Raw genomic sequence first — 13,486 nt, forward strand, 5'->3', positions numbered from 1 at the left:
ATATAATTACCATTTTTGGGGTCAGAACTATTTTGAATGCTTTTGAAGGAAATCTCACAAAGGCTGCATTTATTTAATAAAAATGTTTAAATGTTATATATATAATTTCATCATCATTACTCATTACTTTTAATAGTAAGAATATTGAACATTTTAATGCACGTCTGCTGAATTAAAATTTTTTACAACTTTTTAAATACAGTAGCAGTGTGTGTGTGTGTGTGTGTGTGTGTGTGTATACACATATCTGGGACACTCCCTTCTAATGAAGAGGCTTGACTACTAAAAATCTATTTAGGCAATGGCATTTTAAGGAAATGCCTTTCTGATTTTTCAGACACTTCCAAAACTGCTGCAACAGAGACGCTAATACAATTTTTACTTACACGAATTATGTGTTCATCTTTGTTTCAACAGTTTTGGAATTGCATCTTTTCTTTTTCTGAAGAAAGGAGTGTATATAACGAAAATTTTATGGTTTTCAAATACCTGGCACAGAGGTTCCCAGCGCCACAAACACAACCGCAGTTACAGAGTCTTTCAGGCCAATAGTGCATCCAAAATGGGACGCTAGGTCTCCAATGAACGCGGTGAGGACGCCAATCATGATGATTGACACGATGAAACACGCCCAGCCGTTCCAGTAATCAGTGGGCGGCACGAACGCAAACAGAACCTTCCAGAACACGGTCAGGAAGTGCATGACGTAGTCGAAGCAAGATGGCATCTTTTCTTCCCCACACTCATCATCATCTTCTCCTTAGGAGGAGAAAAAAAGAGGAGAGGAGAGCTGAATTATGGATTGGTTGTTTGTTTCCTGTCCTCTTACACCAGGGAACATCAGTGTGTGATAAGCATATCACTGTTACACAGAATGGCTGACAACAATCAAATCTAATAAATCAGAGGAGGCAGAGGCTGTGAAGCTCAGAGGACTAGAAGCACAGTAACATCTGTGTTTCTCCAAATATCAGAATAATTACAATTACAGCTTATATCAGAACAGAAATGAAATTTTTTTTAAAGAAAAAAACACATGTGCAAAAAACACATTTTATAAATGTTATGTATTTAAAATACTTGTACATATTTAATATAGATTTTTTTTGACTATTATTTGCTTAATTGTTATTATTATTTAGTGCTCACGTAATATTTAATAATTTTCTAATTCTATATTTGCATATATAAATTATATTTAAATTCATAAAATATTTTTTGTATTTTTAAAACAAAAATATACTTATTACATATTTATTATTCCTTTATAATTATTTATAAGTATTTATTCCTTTATAATTATTCATTATTCACGGTATATTGTACATATTGTACATACTGTAGTTCTTTAAAGATTTACAATTACAGGTTATTCACACCACATTTCATATTTTCACCGTATGTTACGTTGAAATGTGCAAGAATTCAGATGTGAGAGCAATGCAGTCTTAGCCGAGAAAAAAGATCAATGATTCTTTTACGTAACAGCCTACAGTGGCATCATAACAAAGGAAGTTCATTTTGGTTCACAACTGGAATGTTACAGAGTTAAGTCAGCCTTCTATAAACCACCTAATGTCTAATTATGAGAAATATTCCCCAGGAATTTAGATTATGATCTTCCTCCCTCTGTCTTTCTCTCTCCTCTTGGGTCGGGCTGCACTAACAAGCTCTGTCAGCTTCAGTCAAGCCTGTCAGAATGAGTGCTTGTGTATGTGCCTGACTGCATATGTGTGTGTGTGTGGCAAATGACACAGAGTCACAGAGCTTTGTGTCCACACATTCCTTATTAATATGCTGTGCTACATGATGAAAGACACTTCAAAAACCGTGCGGACGGAGGGTGAAAGAAAAAGGCCTTGACATTTTAGAGATAAGAACGGCATGGCTTGTGTTTGGTTGCGCTTGTCGTGAGCTTGAAACACACAAATCTCCTTCCGCTGCTATTTTCACTATTTAAGAGTTGCTCTTAAAAAATCACAACTAACCTTAACATTTTCCAAAACAAACAAAAAAAAAGAGAGATATTGTTTAAAAATAATAAATAATAATAAAAATGCATAATGTAAATTACAAAATAAAGATTAAAAACAAAGAAAACACCTGCCAAAAAGAAAGAAAGAATAATAATAATAAAACAAGACAAAAGGTAAAACAGGATTTTATCCACTGGGCTTTTATTATCCAAAAGAAAATGAAGAAATATGTAGACATTCAGTATTGATTTTAAGACATTATGAATGCAACATATACATTATACTGAGGTCTTTTTATGAAAAAAAAAGCAAATTATGATTATCTTCTCTCTCCGACACTGCTATGATTGACACTCTGTAGATTTGATGAAACGTTCAATCACACTTCAGTCTGGCTATAAGCATGCATTCAGCACCAACACATTTTTAATTGCAATGGTGCTCTAATTAAAGATACGTGGCAAAATTAGCGTATTGATTGAGCGGCAATTACGGAGATGAAACGCAAAACGGCCGTGTTTTCTAGCATTCCGACTGCCAAGCCTGTCATGTCACATCAGCAGAGGATTGTGCACTGATTGTGTTTACAGTACGTAGAGACTTAGTGACTCACCTGAGCTGACAGTGATGGCTTCTACAAACTGGTCTCTCCAGCTGTTAGTACCAACCAAAAGGGCCAAGTTGGTTTTCTTTATGAGTTTGTCAACTGTGCTCTGGAAGGGATTAAAATCATTACAACTGTGATAACAGCATGTGAAACGTTACATAAAATACTTCACAAAGGCGCATTTGTTAACATGAACTAACAATTATGAACATATTGTTATTAATCACTTACCCTTGTGTAGTTCCAAACCCATAAAAGCTTTGTTGTCGCTTAGTAACATTCGGATTGAACCACTGATGGCTGATGGATTATTTTGACGATGTCTTTCATACTTTTCATACCTTGACAGTTATTTAATTGGCAGTCAATGGGACAGTCACAAGCCTCCCGGTTTTAATCTAAAATACCTTAATTTGTGTTCAGAAGAAGAACAAAGCTTTTACCGGGTTGGAACGACATAGGGACATGGCATCCCAAACAAACAAAACTTGCCATAAATTTTCACCATACAATGAAATTTGACACATTTGGAATTTTACTCATTTATTTATTTTCCCATTTCTTTAAGATATCATAGTTAACAGCATAGTGCATTAAAGGAATATTTCAGATTATGAAAAACATTTCCGATAAAGGCCTTCCTCTAGCGCAGCCGTCGAGAAACCTGCCAGCCTGAACCCGAAACCTTATTCATTACAGCCCAGAAACTGATTTGTCTGGACGGCATCGCCTTTCTATTATTAAGGTTGTAGTGAGTATTAAACCAGCAGAACATCATAATTCTGTGCAATTCAATCAAATCTTCAGGATACGAGAAAATCATTTCGCTTTGAGGCCGAGCAAATTAATCTGACAGACACGATGAAAACTAATAACCCTTCTGATGCAGAAGCAGTGCAGGAGAGAACCGAAGAGGTGAATTAGAGATGGAAAGCGGACACTGTTAACATGTATAAAGTGACAGGCAGTCTGAAAGGTTGCGGTAATAGCTCTGCCCATGTCTGCTGTATCTGAAGAGCAATTAAAGGTTGAATGGTATCCAGCTGAGGCTACTTCAGCAGGAAAGGATAGCATCGCTCATGTCCAGATGCTCTGTCATCCTCTCACTCACCTTTGAGGGCTTCTAAGCCCTCATTCATGCTTTAAATGCCATCGCTTGACCTCAAATAAATGTGTGTGTGAACATAGACAGGTTCTTCATGAGCAGAAAGGGTACCTTAAACTCATAGGACTCCTCAATGATTACTTCAAGTTTCACATGTTCACCCAGTGTCGGGCGACCCATTTCGGCAATACGCCTTTCATCCTTCTCTTTTTTAGTCAGGGTCTCTTCTTCCCCGTCCTCTGAGAGAGACAGACATAGCAAGAGAGGAACAGAAAAGTTGATGGAGAAAACAACAAAAAGAGACGGTAAGTAGCAGGTAGTCTTTCAGGAAATTTAAGAAATGCATTAAAACAACTGGATCCCTCACATGACGCTACACATATCCAGTGAACAAACATGGAGACTTGTGCGGTTATACCATTGGAAACGTGAGCTATGCTATGCTTGTTGGCACGCGTGAGAATGCAATGCTGTCAATCTGCACATGAGAACATTTTGAAGGTGTGGACCTTTTTAGCGGGGATTAGAATGACAACATCATTACTAATCTAAAATATTGAATGGATCATTGATAAGAGAACAGTTTGTCCAAAAAAAGAAAGTCCTGTCACTCCCAAGTCGTTCCAACCCACTATTATTTTCTTTCTTCTGTGAAACTCAAGATCAGAATGTGCGAGCTTCTTATTTTCAATACAAGGAAAGTGAATGGAGCAAAAAAGGGACGGTTGAGAAGAAAAAGTCAGAAAATGTTGGGTAAACTATTCCTTTAAATGTGGCCTAGCAGTGCACAACAAAATAATTTCATGGTATGCTAGCTTGTTTCCATTATTTTATGCTAATATCACTGTGTTGTGGCTTGTTTTCATTGTGTTACAGCTTGCTTATTTTGCGGAGATTTCACTGTGCTCTCCGACCTATTCCTGTTGTTTTGCGCTAATGTCCTTGTATAATGGCTTTTTTACACTGTGTTGCAATTTATTTCCGTTGTGTTGTGCACTACTGGTCCACCGTACCTTTAAGATAAGACAATAAAACAATTCCACAGAGCATGTTGCATTGATTAAACAGGTTTTGCATGCTCAAATGCATGCGTTCAGCATTCTTCCAAACCTTGTGAAGTAAAGACTGTAGCTCTTGCATTTACACTAATGATTATTTATACTATTGACATCCTCACAGTCGCTTTATGAAACAATATGTTGGGTTAATCGGCTCAAACATGCACACCCCATATGAGATCACACATTTATAGTGTCAAAAAGAGAATGACTTAAGGAAAAGAAAGAGAAATGGATGAACAGGAGAGGAAATGGATACCTGTGATGCTGATAATGGTGGAGGGGATTGGTTTGTCTCTACCCTGCACTTTCCGGTACACATCCCTGCCTGATGAGCCCAAACACATTCACTGAACAGTGTTAGCACAGATGCTAACAGATCTACACAGCTTTACCTATGATGGTGCACAACTAAATAAAGCTTTATAAAGCAAACAAAAAAAATTTCAAGCAGCACTTCAGAGAACAGAGCAAACATAATATTTCCTCTTTGATATATAAAGTATTAAAATTACGGTGTTCATAGTATATATACTTAAAAAAGAATAAAGTAAAAGTTGTTTAATGAAATATACTTGAACGAAATACACAAAAGCGTAATTTTTTAAGATTAAATGGAATAATTGCATATTTTAAAAAATGTAAAAAAAATAGGTGAAAGAAGGCTATAATTAATAATGAACACTCTGATGATGTAATAATTATTAGCAAACTACAGTTTAAATGGTTTTACGTCACCATATGACGTCAACTTCTATTATGTAAAGTCAACCACACCTTCGCTTGAATAGAATTCAATTCTTCTGCCTGACATCTGCTAATTTTAGTATACCCTGTTCTCCCAGTGATGAAATTTTTCAGCAACAGACACTCTTTGGACGCAGTATTCAAAGTGTAAATGTTTTTTTTTTGAGAATCAGTGTGCGTGCTGTCACAGTTGAGCGAGTTTGACAAGACAGTTACGAAAGCACTGACACATTAGCTTAAGGCAGACTAGCTATGCATTCTCATTAGGAACCAGCCCGTTTGACTTTGGGAGCAATGCCAATGATGGTTACTGGACAGGTGACAGTGGGTTGTGTTGTTACCCCTCACACAATGTCTTTGTGAAACCTTGTGGCGTGCGGTAAATGAAGCATTAAAAAAAAAATTAGCACATTTTAGCAGGTTCAGGGCACTGCGGCAGACGTCAATCTTAACTTGCATTGTATACAACTTGAAAATTAAACTGTGATAATGTTTTAATAGAGTGCACAGGCGGGTTAGTTTCAGAAATAGAAGTTAACATGGTTATTTGCTATTAGAGATATGGTCTGTGTCTGAAACCTTAAAAATATTGTTAATTATAAAAAAGTGTGTTTGTTCAATTCACACTTCATTGACAGACACCGACCAACGTACATAACCAGACATCTCAGTGATCAATCTCAGTAATATATAACGTTCAACTTTCATACAGTTATTCAAAGTAATAATTAAAATATAAATAAATTGCACTTTTGATTATTAATTTTGTTGTCTATTTATGAATCAGTTTCTACCAAAAAGTAGCACTGTCATCATTTTCAAACAGCCATGATGAGCAAAACAATCAATTTAGAAGATATAATTTCTAGACAGTTATATATAAATTGCAATTTTGATACAGTATGCATATTTTTCCCACTGTTAAACAAGCATTGTAGTCATTTTCGGACACAGTGGTAAAAAATATGATTTATTCATACTTTTTTGATTGTCTATTTTTTTCTACCAAAAAGTATCACTGTCATTTCAGACAGCAAAATCAAATCCCTATAGACTACTTGACTGGTCATGTAAAGTGTTTTTGCTGTGAAGGTCGCTTAACAGCAAAGAAAGCAAAGCAAATGAAACACTTAGTATCTGTGGTCTTATCAGAGTAAGTGAGCATATGAAGCAAACGCACCAAGGCCCTAGTTTACAGTGTGACAAACAAACAAGAATCCAGCTCATCATTAAGCAAACCAGTTGCTAAACACACCCAGTGCTATATTTAGTTTTCAACTATGTAAAAAGTAACATTTAATCTCTTACCATAAAGCGTCTTATCTATCAAAGAGAAGATTATCATCAAAAAGATTAAATCAACGACTCAGGATTCATTCGCTTGGTTAGCTAAGCAAGTTAGCTTAAGTAGCTCGCAATGAGTTAGCTGAGCAGCTCCAGTGAAATATTACTGTACCTGTCTTCACGAATCCACCTAAAATCATAAAAACAAAGCGTAGATGAACTCACTCTTTGTTCGTGTCATGTTTTACAGATTTTAATAAGGATAGAAAGTGACGCTGGCTTAGGCCCAAATGAATGTGTAAATAAGGGCTAGCATAATTGCTGTGCTGTTTCACCAGCATGACCAGCACCAAAACAATATTGACAAACAAAATATCTGGCATGGAGGTCGATTAGCAACCTGCATGAAACCTGATTGGTGGGTGATCTTATCGGCAGACAGCGTTTGATTAAATTCTAACAAAGAGCTTGTACACATTAACAAATAAACATCTGCATCCTCATTTGATGAGCTGAACGTGTTTAAGCGATTTACAGAAATAAAGAGCAGGGGAAAAAAAAGAGACAGCTTACCACACTCATGCAGCAACATAGCTGATGTAGACAAACGAAGAAGTGACAGGACAAAAAAAGAAAAGAAAAAAATGGAGATAAAGAAAGAGATCAAATTATTATGAATGAGTCAACAGAGTAACACAGACAGGGTTGGTGTGCAAGAAATTTGTGTTGCTAAATATAGAGGACTCCCGGTGGGACTGGAGCTTAGAGAAAGTCTCTGAAAACTGACTTTGAATTCAGAACAGAAACTAGTGGAAATGATCAACACTGAGAAACAGTTCTGAATACAAATTATATCATACTCCAGTATACAGTAATCAACATTTGAAGTGGATCAAAAACATTTTGGAAAGTTGTCCTTAAACGTAAAACCAAAATATGCTCTCGTCTTTCATCCATTTTTTTTTTTTGAACTTGTGCTCTAGTCTTTCATATATATTTTTTTTTTTGATCCACTTCAAATGTTGACTACTGTATTCGCTATACATTGAAAAGTTTGGGATCGGTGAGATTTTTTTCAGGGTTATTATTTTTTTTGTCATAAGTAGCTTTCAAGCGTGCATTAAATTTAATACAAAATCCACGAAAAATCTAAACATTTAAATATAATTTACAATGTCAGCATATTCTAAAATGTAATGATAGCAAAGCTGAATTTTCCGCAGTCATTACTACAGTCTTCAGCGTCACATGATCCCTCAGAAATCATTGTGATATGCTGATTTACTGCTCTTTTATAATAAATGTTGTAAACAGTTGCACGGCTTATTTTTGATGGTTTTTGCAGGATTTATGAACGGAACGTTCAAAAGAACAGCGTTTATTTAAAATATAAATATTGTATAAAAACATTAATTTATTTTCTGCCGTTTGATTACTTTGATGTGCCCCTGCTAAACAAATATTTTTTTTTTACTTTCTTACTTGTCTCATTTTCTTAAAAGTACATCTTTATAAAAATCATATTGACACCAAACTTTACATTAGCGCATATAGTAGGACATGCAGTTGAACATATTCATTTGATTTGATTAATTAAAGAATTATTTAATAACAATAACAATGTAATAAATGTCCCCTGACCTATACTTAGTCAAATATTGACTATTAAAAAGTCAAAATGTTGTGCAATTCCACCTCATAAAGATCTGCTTTAATTAATGTGACTACTACAATGAATTATCTTTATTTAGGGGATTTATTGTGATTCATTCAATTAATTATTGAGTGTATAATTATTCTATTTGATTTTTAATTTAACTGAAAGCTTTAGTATACAATATCTTATATCATATTGCTGAATCAATCTTACTCTGTCAGAAAAAAATTAAATCTCATAGGCTCATGGAATTTGGCAAGAAACCCATGTATATCTGCTGCTCTTTATGTTTTCAATTGTCCTTGCTTCATCCCGGCCTGAAGAAACGGTCCCTATGGCTTTAGTCCTGGCCAGAATACTCCCATTAAAAGTCAGCCGGTTATGCCTACTCTCTGAGAAAGCTCTTAACCTTTGGCCAGGAGCGAACATGGAAGATAAATCCACTGAAATTGAGCAGCAAGCAGGAAGAAAACGGCATTACTGCGACAGTACAACAAAAGTAGAGGATCAGCTTTGAAGGAGGAGCGGAGGAAGGGAAAGACAGAAGCCAGAATAGAGGGCAGCTGCAGAGACAGGAAATGACTTGTTTCACTCGTTTCTTTACTATCTTTCACCTGTCCATCCCCTCCTCCTCCATTCTGGTTCCTGCAGCTCTATGAAGAAGTTTGCATGCTTGTCATACTCTTCATGGTCAAGAATTTTAACCTTTATGGTCTTCCTGTGGGGAGAACATAAAATCACATTTGAGGTATGAAGTGTGCTTATGTATTCAATTTTAGGCATATCAGATGCCTCAAAGCAGCAAGTAAACGAGCCGATCGAATCAATGAGTGATTATGACACAAGGCTCTCTTTTTGCGTTCGATTCAACTGTCGGTTTTGCTCCAGAATTTTGTAGCGGAGAAATTATTATGCATAACGAATAACATTTTGGCTCACAAAAGGTGTTTTTACTAAGACACTATTTTAAGCAAACGTTAGGTCTAGAGATGTTGCAGACCAATTAACAGAGATTCTGTGGCCTGTTGGTTTTGTATGTCATTAACACTTCCTGTTCAGCCCAGAAGATGGCAGCACTCCGGGGCTGTTTCAGGGCAGACGACGTCCCACCTTTTCTCTCACTCATTTCCACCATTTGTGGCTCTCCAATCTCCAGGAAGAAGTTCTTATTCTTTTCATACTCCTCGTCATCGATTACATTGATCTGAATAGTTTTGCTGAAAGAGAAAGAGAGAAAGAAAAAGAGCACAAGTTTGCAGACATGAGAGAGGCTCTAGGAAAGGCAAAGGAGTGCAAGAACGAAGAAGAAACATGCTAGAGAATTAAGCAAAGACAAAGAAGAGCAAAACAAAAGAGTATGGACATAGACAATGCTGTAAGCATCATAAGAAGTTATGAAATTGTTCAAATCAAAGGAATGGTGCACTCGGAAAATCAAACTGTCATCATTGTTATAATTTTGCATACATGCATGGGAATTATACATTTTTATACAAAAAATGAAATTATGAAAAAATATCATATTGTGGCCAGTCTGAATGAACTGCTCATCATTATCTGTCCATTGACCGTTTTATATGCTCACACTTACATTGAGCAGAATGCATATAATGTGAGAGAGTCAAGGGCAATGGAAAGCATTTGAAAAATGATCTGCAATCACAGCTGTGTTTACTGGAATATACTGGCCTAAAAGCCTTTTAAGTGCTTCTGTCTGGTTTTGAGAATAATACAGCAACAAGCTCTCCCTCCGTTTCCTTTTATTGTTACTTTTAAAAATAGTATCACTTTATTTTAACCATTACACAATGCGCTCTAGCAAGCCACAGCCAAAAAATAAATAAAAAAAATAAACAAAAATCTTTAATTGAGCAGTTAACCCAAAAACTGCTGAAACATTTGATGAAAATGTACTCTCACTCTCAACCTTTAAGGTACAGATTAGTTTGTTTCTTCATCACAGCAGATTTGGATCAATTTAGTATTACATCACTTGCTCGCCAACCGATCCGCTGAAGTCAATGGGTGCCGTCAGATCGTCCAAAACTGCTCATTAAATCACCCAGACGTAATCCACTGGAGTTGTGTGGATTGCTTGTGGATTATTATGACGTGTTTATCAGCTGTCTGGACTCACCTCAGAGGAGCCACCGGTGAGCAAGTAATGCTAAAATTCTCCAAATCTGTTCTGATGAAGAAACAAACTCATCTACATCTTGGATGACCCGAGGGTGAGTGCATTTACAGCAATTTTCATTTTTGGGTCACCTATTGAATCACTCAGAAATTGTTCCAAATTTGCCAGTCAGATCACCTCCGCCAGTTTTAGCCGGCTCTCGCTATTCGTGTGTGCAGCGTGCATCAGATAATCAGCGAAGAGCCCGTGGGCGGCCGGTGGGCGTGTCATGTTAGGCTGAGACTACGACAGAACAGACAGAAAGCTAAAACACGTCCCTTGAAATACTCTCTACCTTCATCCAGGCATGTGCTTAAAATAAACCCTCCCTCCTGTCTGTGGGCATATAAGCTCCGCTTGTCACAAAGTCCTGAATTTTTCTGCCACCAGCACACCTCTGCTAGACAACAACACAGAGGCTGAAAAAACATAGTGGGTGACTCTATAAAACGGGTGCCTCTTTCAGCGCGATGGGGTGATTTTTAAAGAAATTTGAAGTTCATTTTATCTCAAACTAAATAATTACATTTTAGACACATGCTGGCATATCACTATGCATTCAGAAAGTTGATATTTTAAAACTCGATTAGCCTCATTAGCCTTTCAACTGTATAATATACAAAATCATAATAATGAAGTTCACAAAAATGTAAGATTAAACACAACGTTTAATGAAATTTCGGTCAGCGTGCAAAGGTCTACGAGTTACGATATAAGTTTTTAATTATTATTGCCATTTTGGAATTTTCTTTTAGAAAAAATGAAAAAGTTTCCATGTATATTGTTTTCAAAATGTGCATGTTTTTTAGAGCAACACAATGGATGGGGGAAAAGAGGGTATTTTCATGAGAACGTGATCTAAAATAGAATCCAAAGATATATTATTTAGAAGAAAATGTCCATATTAACACATGGTGGCATCAGCTACTTGTGACTGTTTGCACATTGATATGTGAAAAACACAAATAGCAATAGCACAAATCCTACTTTCAGTAAAATGTTTATGAAACCAAACCCTGGCTAATCTCGAGCGCATTCTATAATATTTAATTAGGCACGCCTTTATAATTTTAATAAGTACAGTGCAGACAGGTTGCTCTTTTCCTCCTTTGTGCCATTAAGACCGTCCATCTGTCTTTCTACGACTGAACGCCTGTAATGACTCAAACCACAGACTGATAAACTGTGACAAGAACAAAAAGGACAAATAGAGACAAAGCCCTGCAGTTGGAAAAGAACACAGTGCCATAGTGTGTCTCTGTGTACATAGTATAGGTTTATGTAATAGTAAGGTTTTAGAGGGACCGGCCCCAAAGACATGCTGCACTGTGTTGTATTACGGCTTGCTTGATGTGCAACAATGCCAGACACTCTGTTAACATAACTTACTAAATCCTAACACTGTTCTTTTATCACAAGGTGGAGTGTTTTTTTACATTTTAAAAGAATAGTTTAATTTAAAATGGCAGTTATGTCATTATATACTGTATTCAGTTCAGTATGTATATATGTTGGTATATAATTAAAAACGGCTCACCCTTTTCCCCATCTGCCCTACGGTTCTATAGAAAGCAACATAAGCAGTCTGTCAATTCATTTTATGGGACAATCCGCAAGATACCATTCCCGTGTTTGATGATATCCAGAAGCACTTCTACTGCAGCAATGCTTACCAAATATGGAGAGTAAACTAATGTGAAGAGCGCTGGATACTTCCCATATACACAATTTATTCTTAATTCCAGCTCTGTCATTTTGCACACAACTTCTAAAAATTATTCTTAAATGGGCAGAATGCAAACTGATTTTCTGATAATTAAAAACAATGGCAAATAATAATAATGATGATAAAAATAATAACCATGCAGAAAAAAGTTACATTTAGTAAATATATTGATATATAAATTCTATGAATAGAAATATATGCATGTAAATATATGTTAGGATTTTCAAAATATGCTGTATGTGTGTATTTATATATGTATATAGTATGCAGACATATTATGTAAATTAAAATCTAAAACAGAAATTTAAAGGAAGTTTCAGTGGCTATGTCCATTTGTTTAAAAAACTTCTATGATTCGCTTTCTTTTTTCCGTGGACATTAAAAAAAGTTTACTGTTAACTAAAACTAAAACTATTAAAATTGGTGTCTATCATTATAAATAAAGCTGAAATAAAACAGAATAGATTAACTAGATTTGAATTTTAAATAAACGTTTTCATGTCGAATGACTAAAATAATAAATACATAAATAAAAATATGATCAATTATTAATCAAATAATTATTACTTATTTGAATTATTAATTGAATTATTAATCAAAAGCAAATAAAAATGACAAGAACACAAACAATGTGCTGTCTAAAAAAAAAACTAAAAACTAAAAGTGGGAAAATAAAAAGCTAATTTAAAAAATAACAAATACTATATATTTTCAAGGCAAGAATTTAAGCAGAAAGCTATCATGTGGCTTAAGTATAGTGCGTATTGAATATTGTTAAATATTATATATCATATAATGAGGCACCTGGTCCCCAACCAGTTTCACTTTATAGAAGAACATTCTGAAAAATGCATCACAAAGAAAGCCATACACACTTAAAATAACACAAGGTTGAATTTAAACAACATTTACATTTTTTAGCATGAAATGTTCCTTAAAAGCCAGCACCTGCTATGTTGTTAACATCTTGCTTTAATTGAGCTGTTATGTGCTGTTATTTTGAATCATAATGGTTTGGAGGCATAAATTATATGATGTCAGCAACAAATAAGACTTTAAATGCTAAAGTCATAATATAAGCCTTTGGCTGTTGCTTTAATCAACAGTGACCTTCCAGTAGCGTGCAGTTTTAGGACCAATGAAGAAGCAG

General features: G+C 35.4%; 1 protein-coding gene across 8 annotated transcripts in view; it reads right to left on the minus strand.

Moving 5' to 3' along the window:
* Window positions 1–13,486, minus strand: part of slc8a1a (solute carrier family 8 member 1a) — a 35,011-nt gene that overhangs the window by 2,061 nt on the left and 19,464 nt on the right. For 4 of the 8 annotated variants that reach the window (XM_043252435.1, XM_043252442.1, XM_043252436.1 and 1 more), the window contains 8 exons: window positions 9,545–9,651; window positions 7,351–7,371; window positions 6,950–6,967; window positions 6,802–6,816; window positions 5,006–5,074; window positions 3,800–3,927; window positions 2,590–2,689; window positions 490–759 (listed from right to left, as the gene is read on the minus strand). In XM_043252435.1, coding sequence (XP_043108370.1) covers window positions 490–759; window positions 2,590–2,689; window positions 3,800–3,927; window positions 5,006–5,074; window positions 6,802–6,816; window positions 6,950–6,967; window positions 7,351–7,371; window positions 9,545–9,651 — 728 coding nt within the window. Of the gene's footprint in view, window positions 1–489; window positions 760–2,589; window positions 2,690–3,799; window positions 3,928–5,005; window positions 5,075–6,801; window positions 6,817–6,949; window positions 6,968–7,350; window positions 7,372–9,048; window positions 9,153–9,544; window positions 9,652–13,486 lie in introns of all 8 variants that reach the window. The other 4 variants (XM_043252439.1, XM_043252438.1, XM_043252440.1 and 1 more) reach the window with 4 other exon arrangements.

This window comes from Puntigrus tetrazona, chromosome 11 (genome assembly GCF_018831695.1).
Source record: "Puntigrus tetrazona isolate hp1 chromosome 11, ASM1883169v1, whole genome shotgun sequence".
Classification (NCBI taxonomy): Eukaryota; Metazoa; Chordata; class Actinopteri; order Cypriniformes; family Cyprinidae; genus Puntigrus; species Puntigrus tetrazona.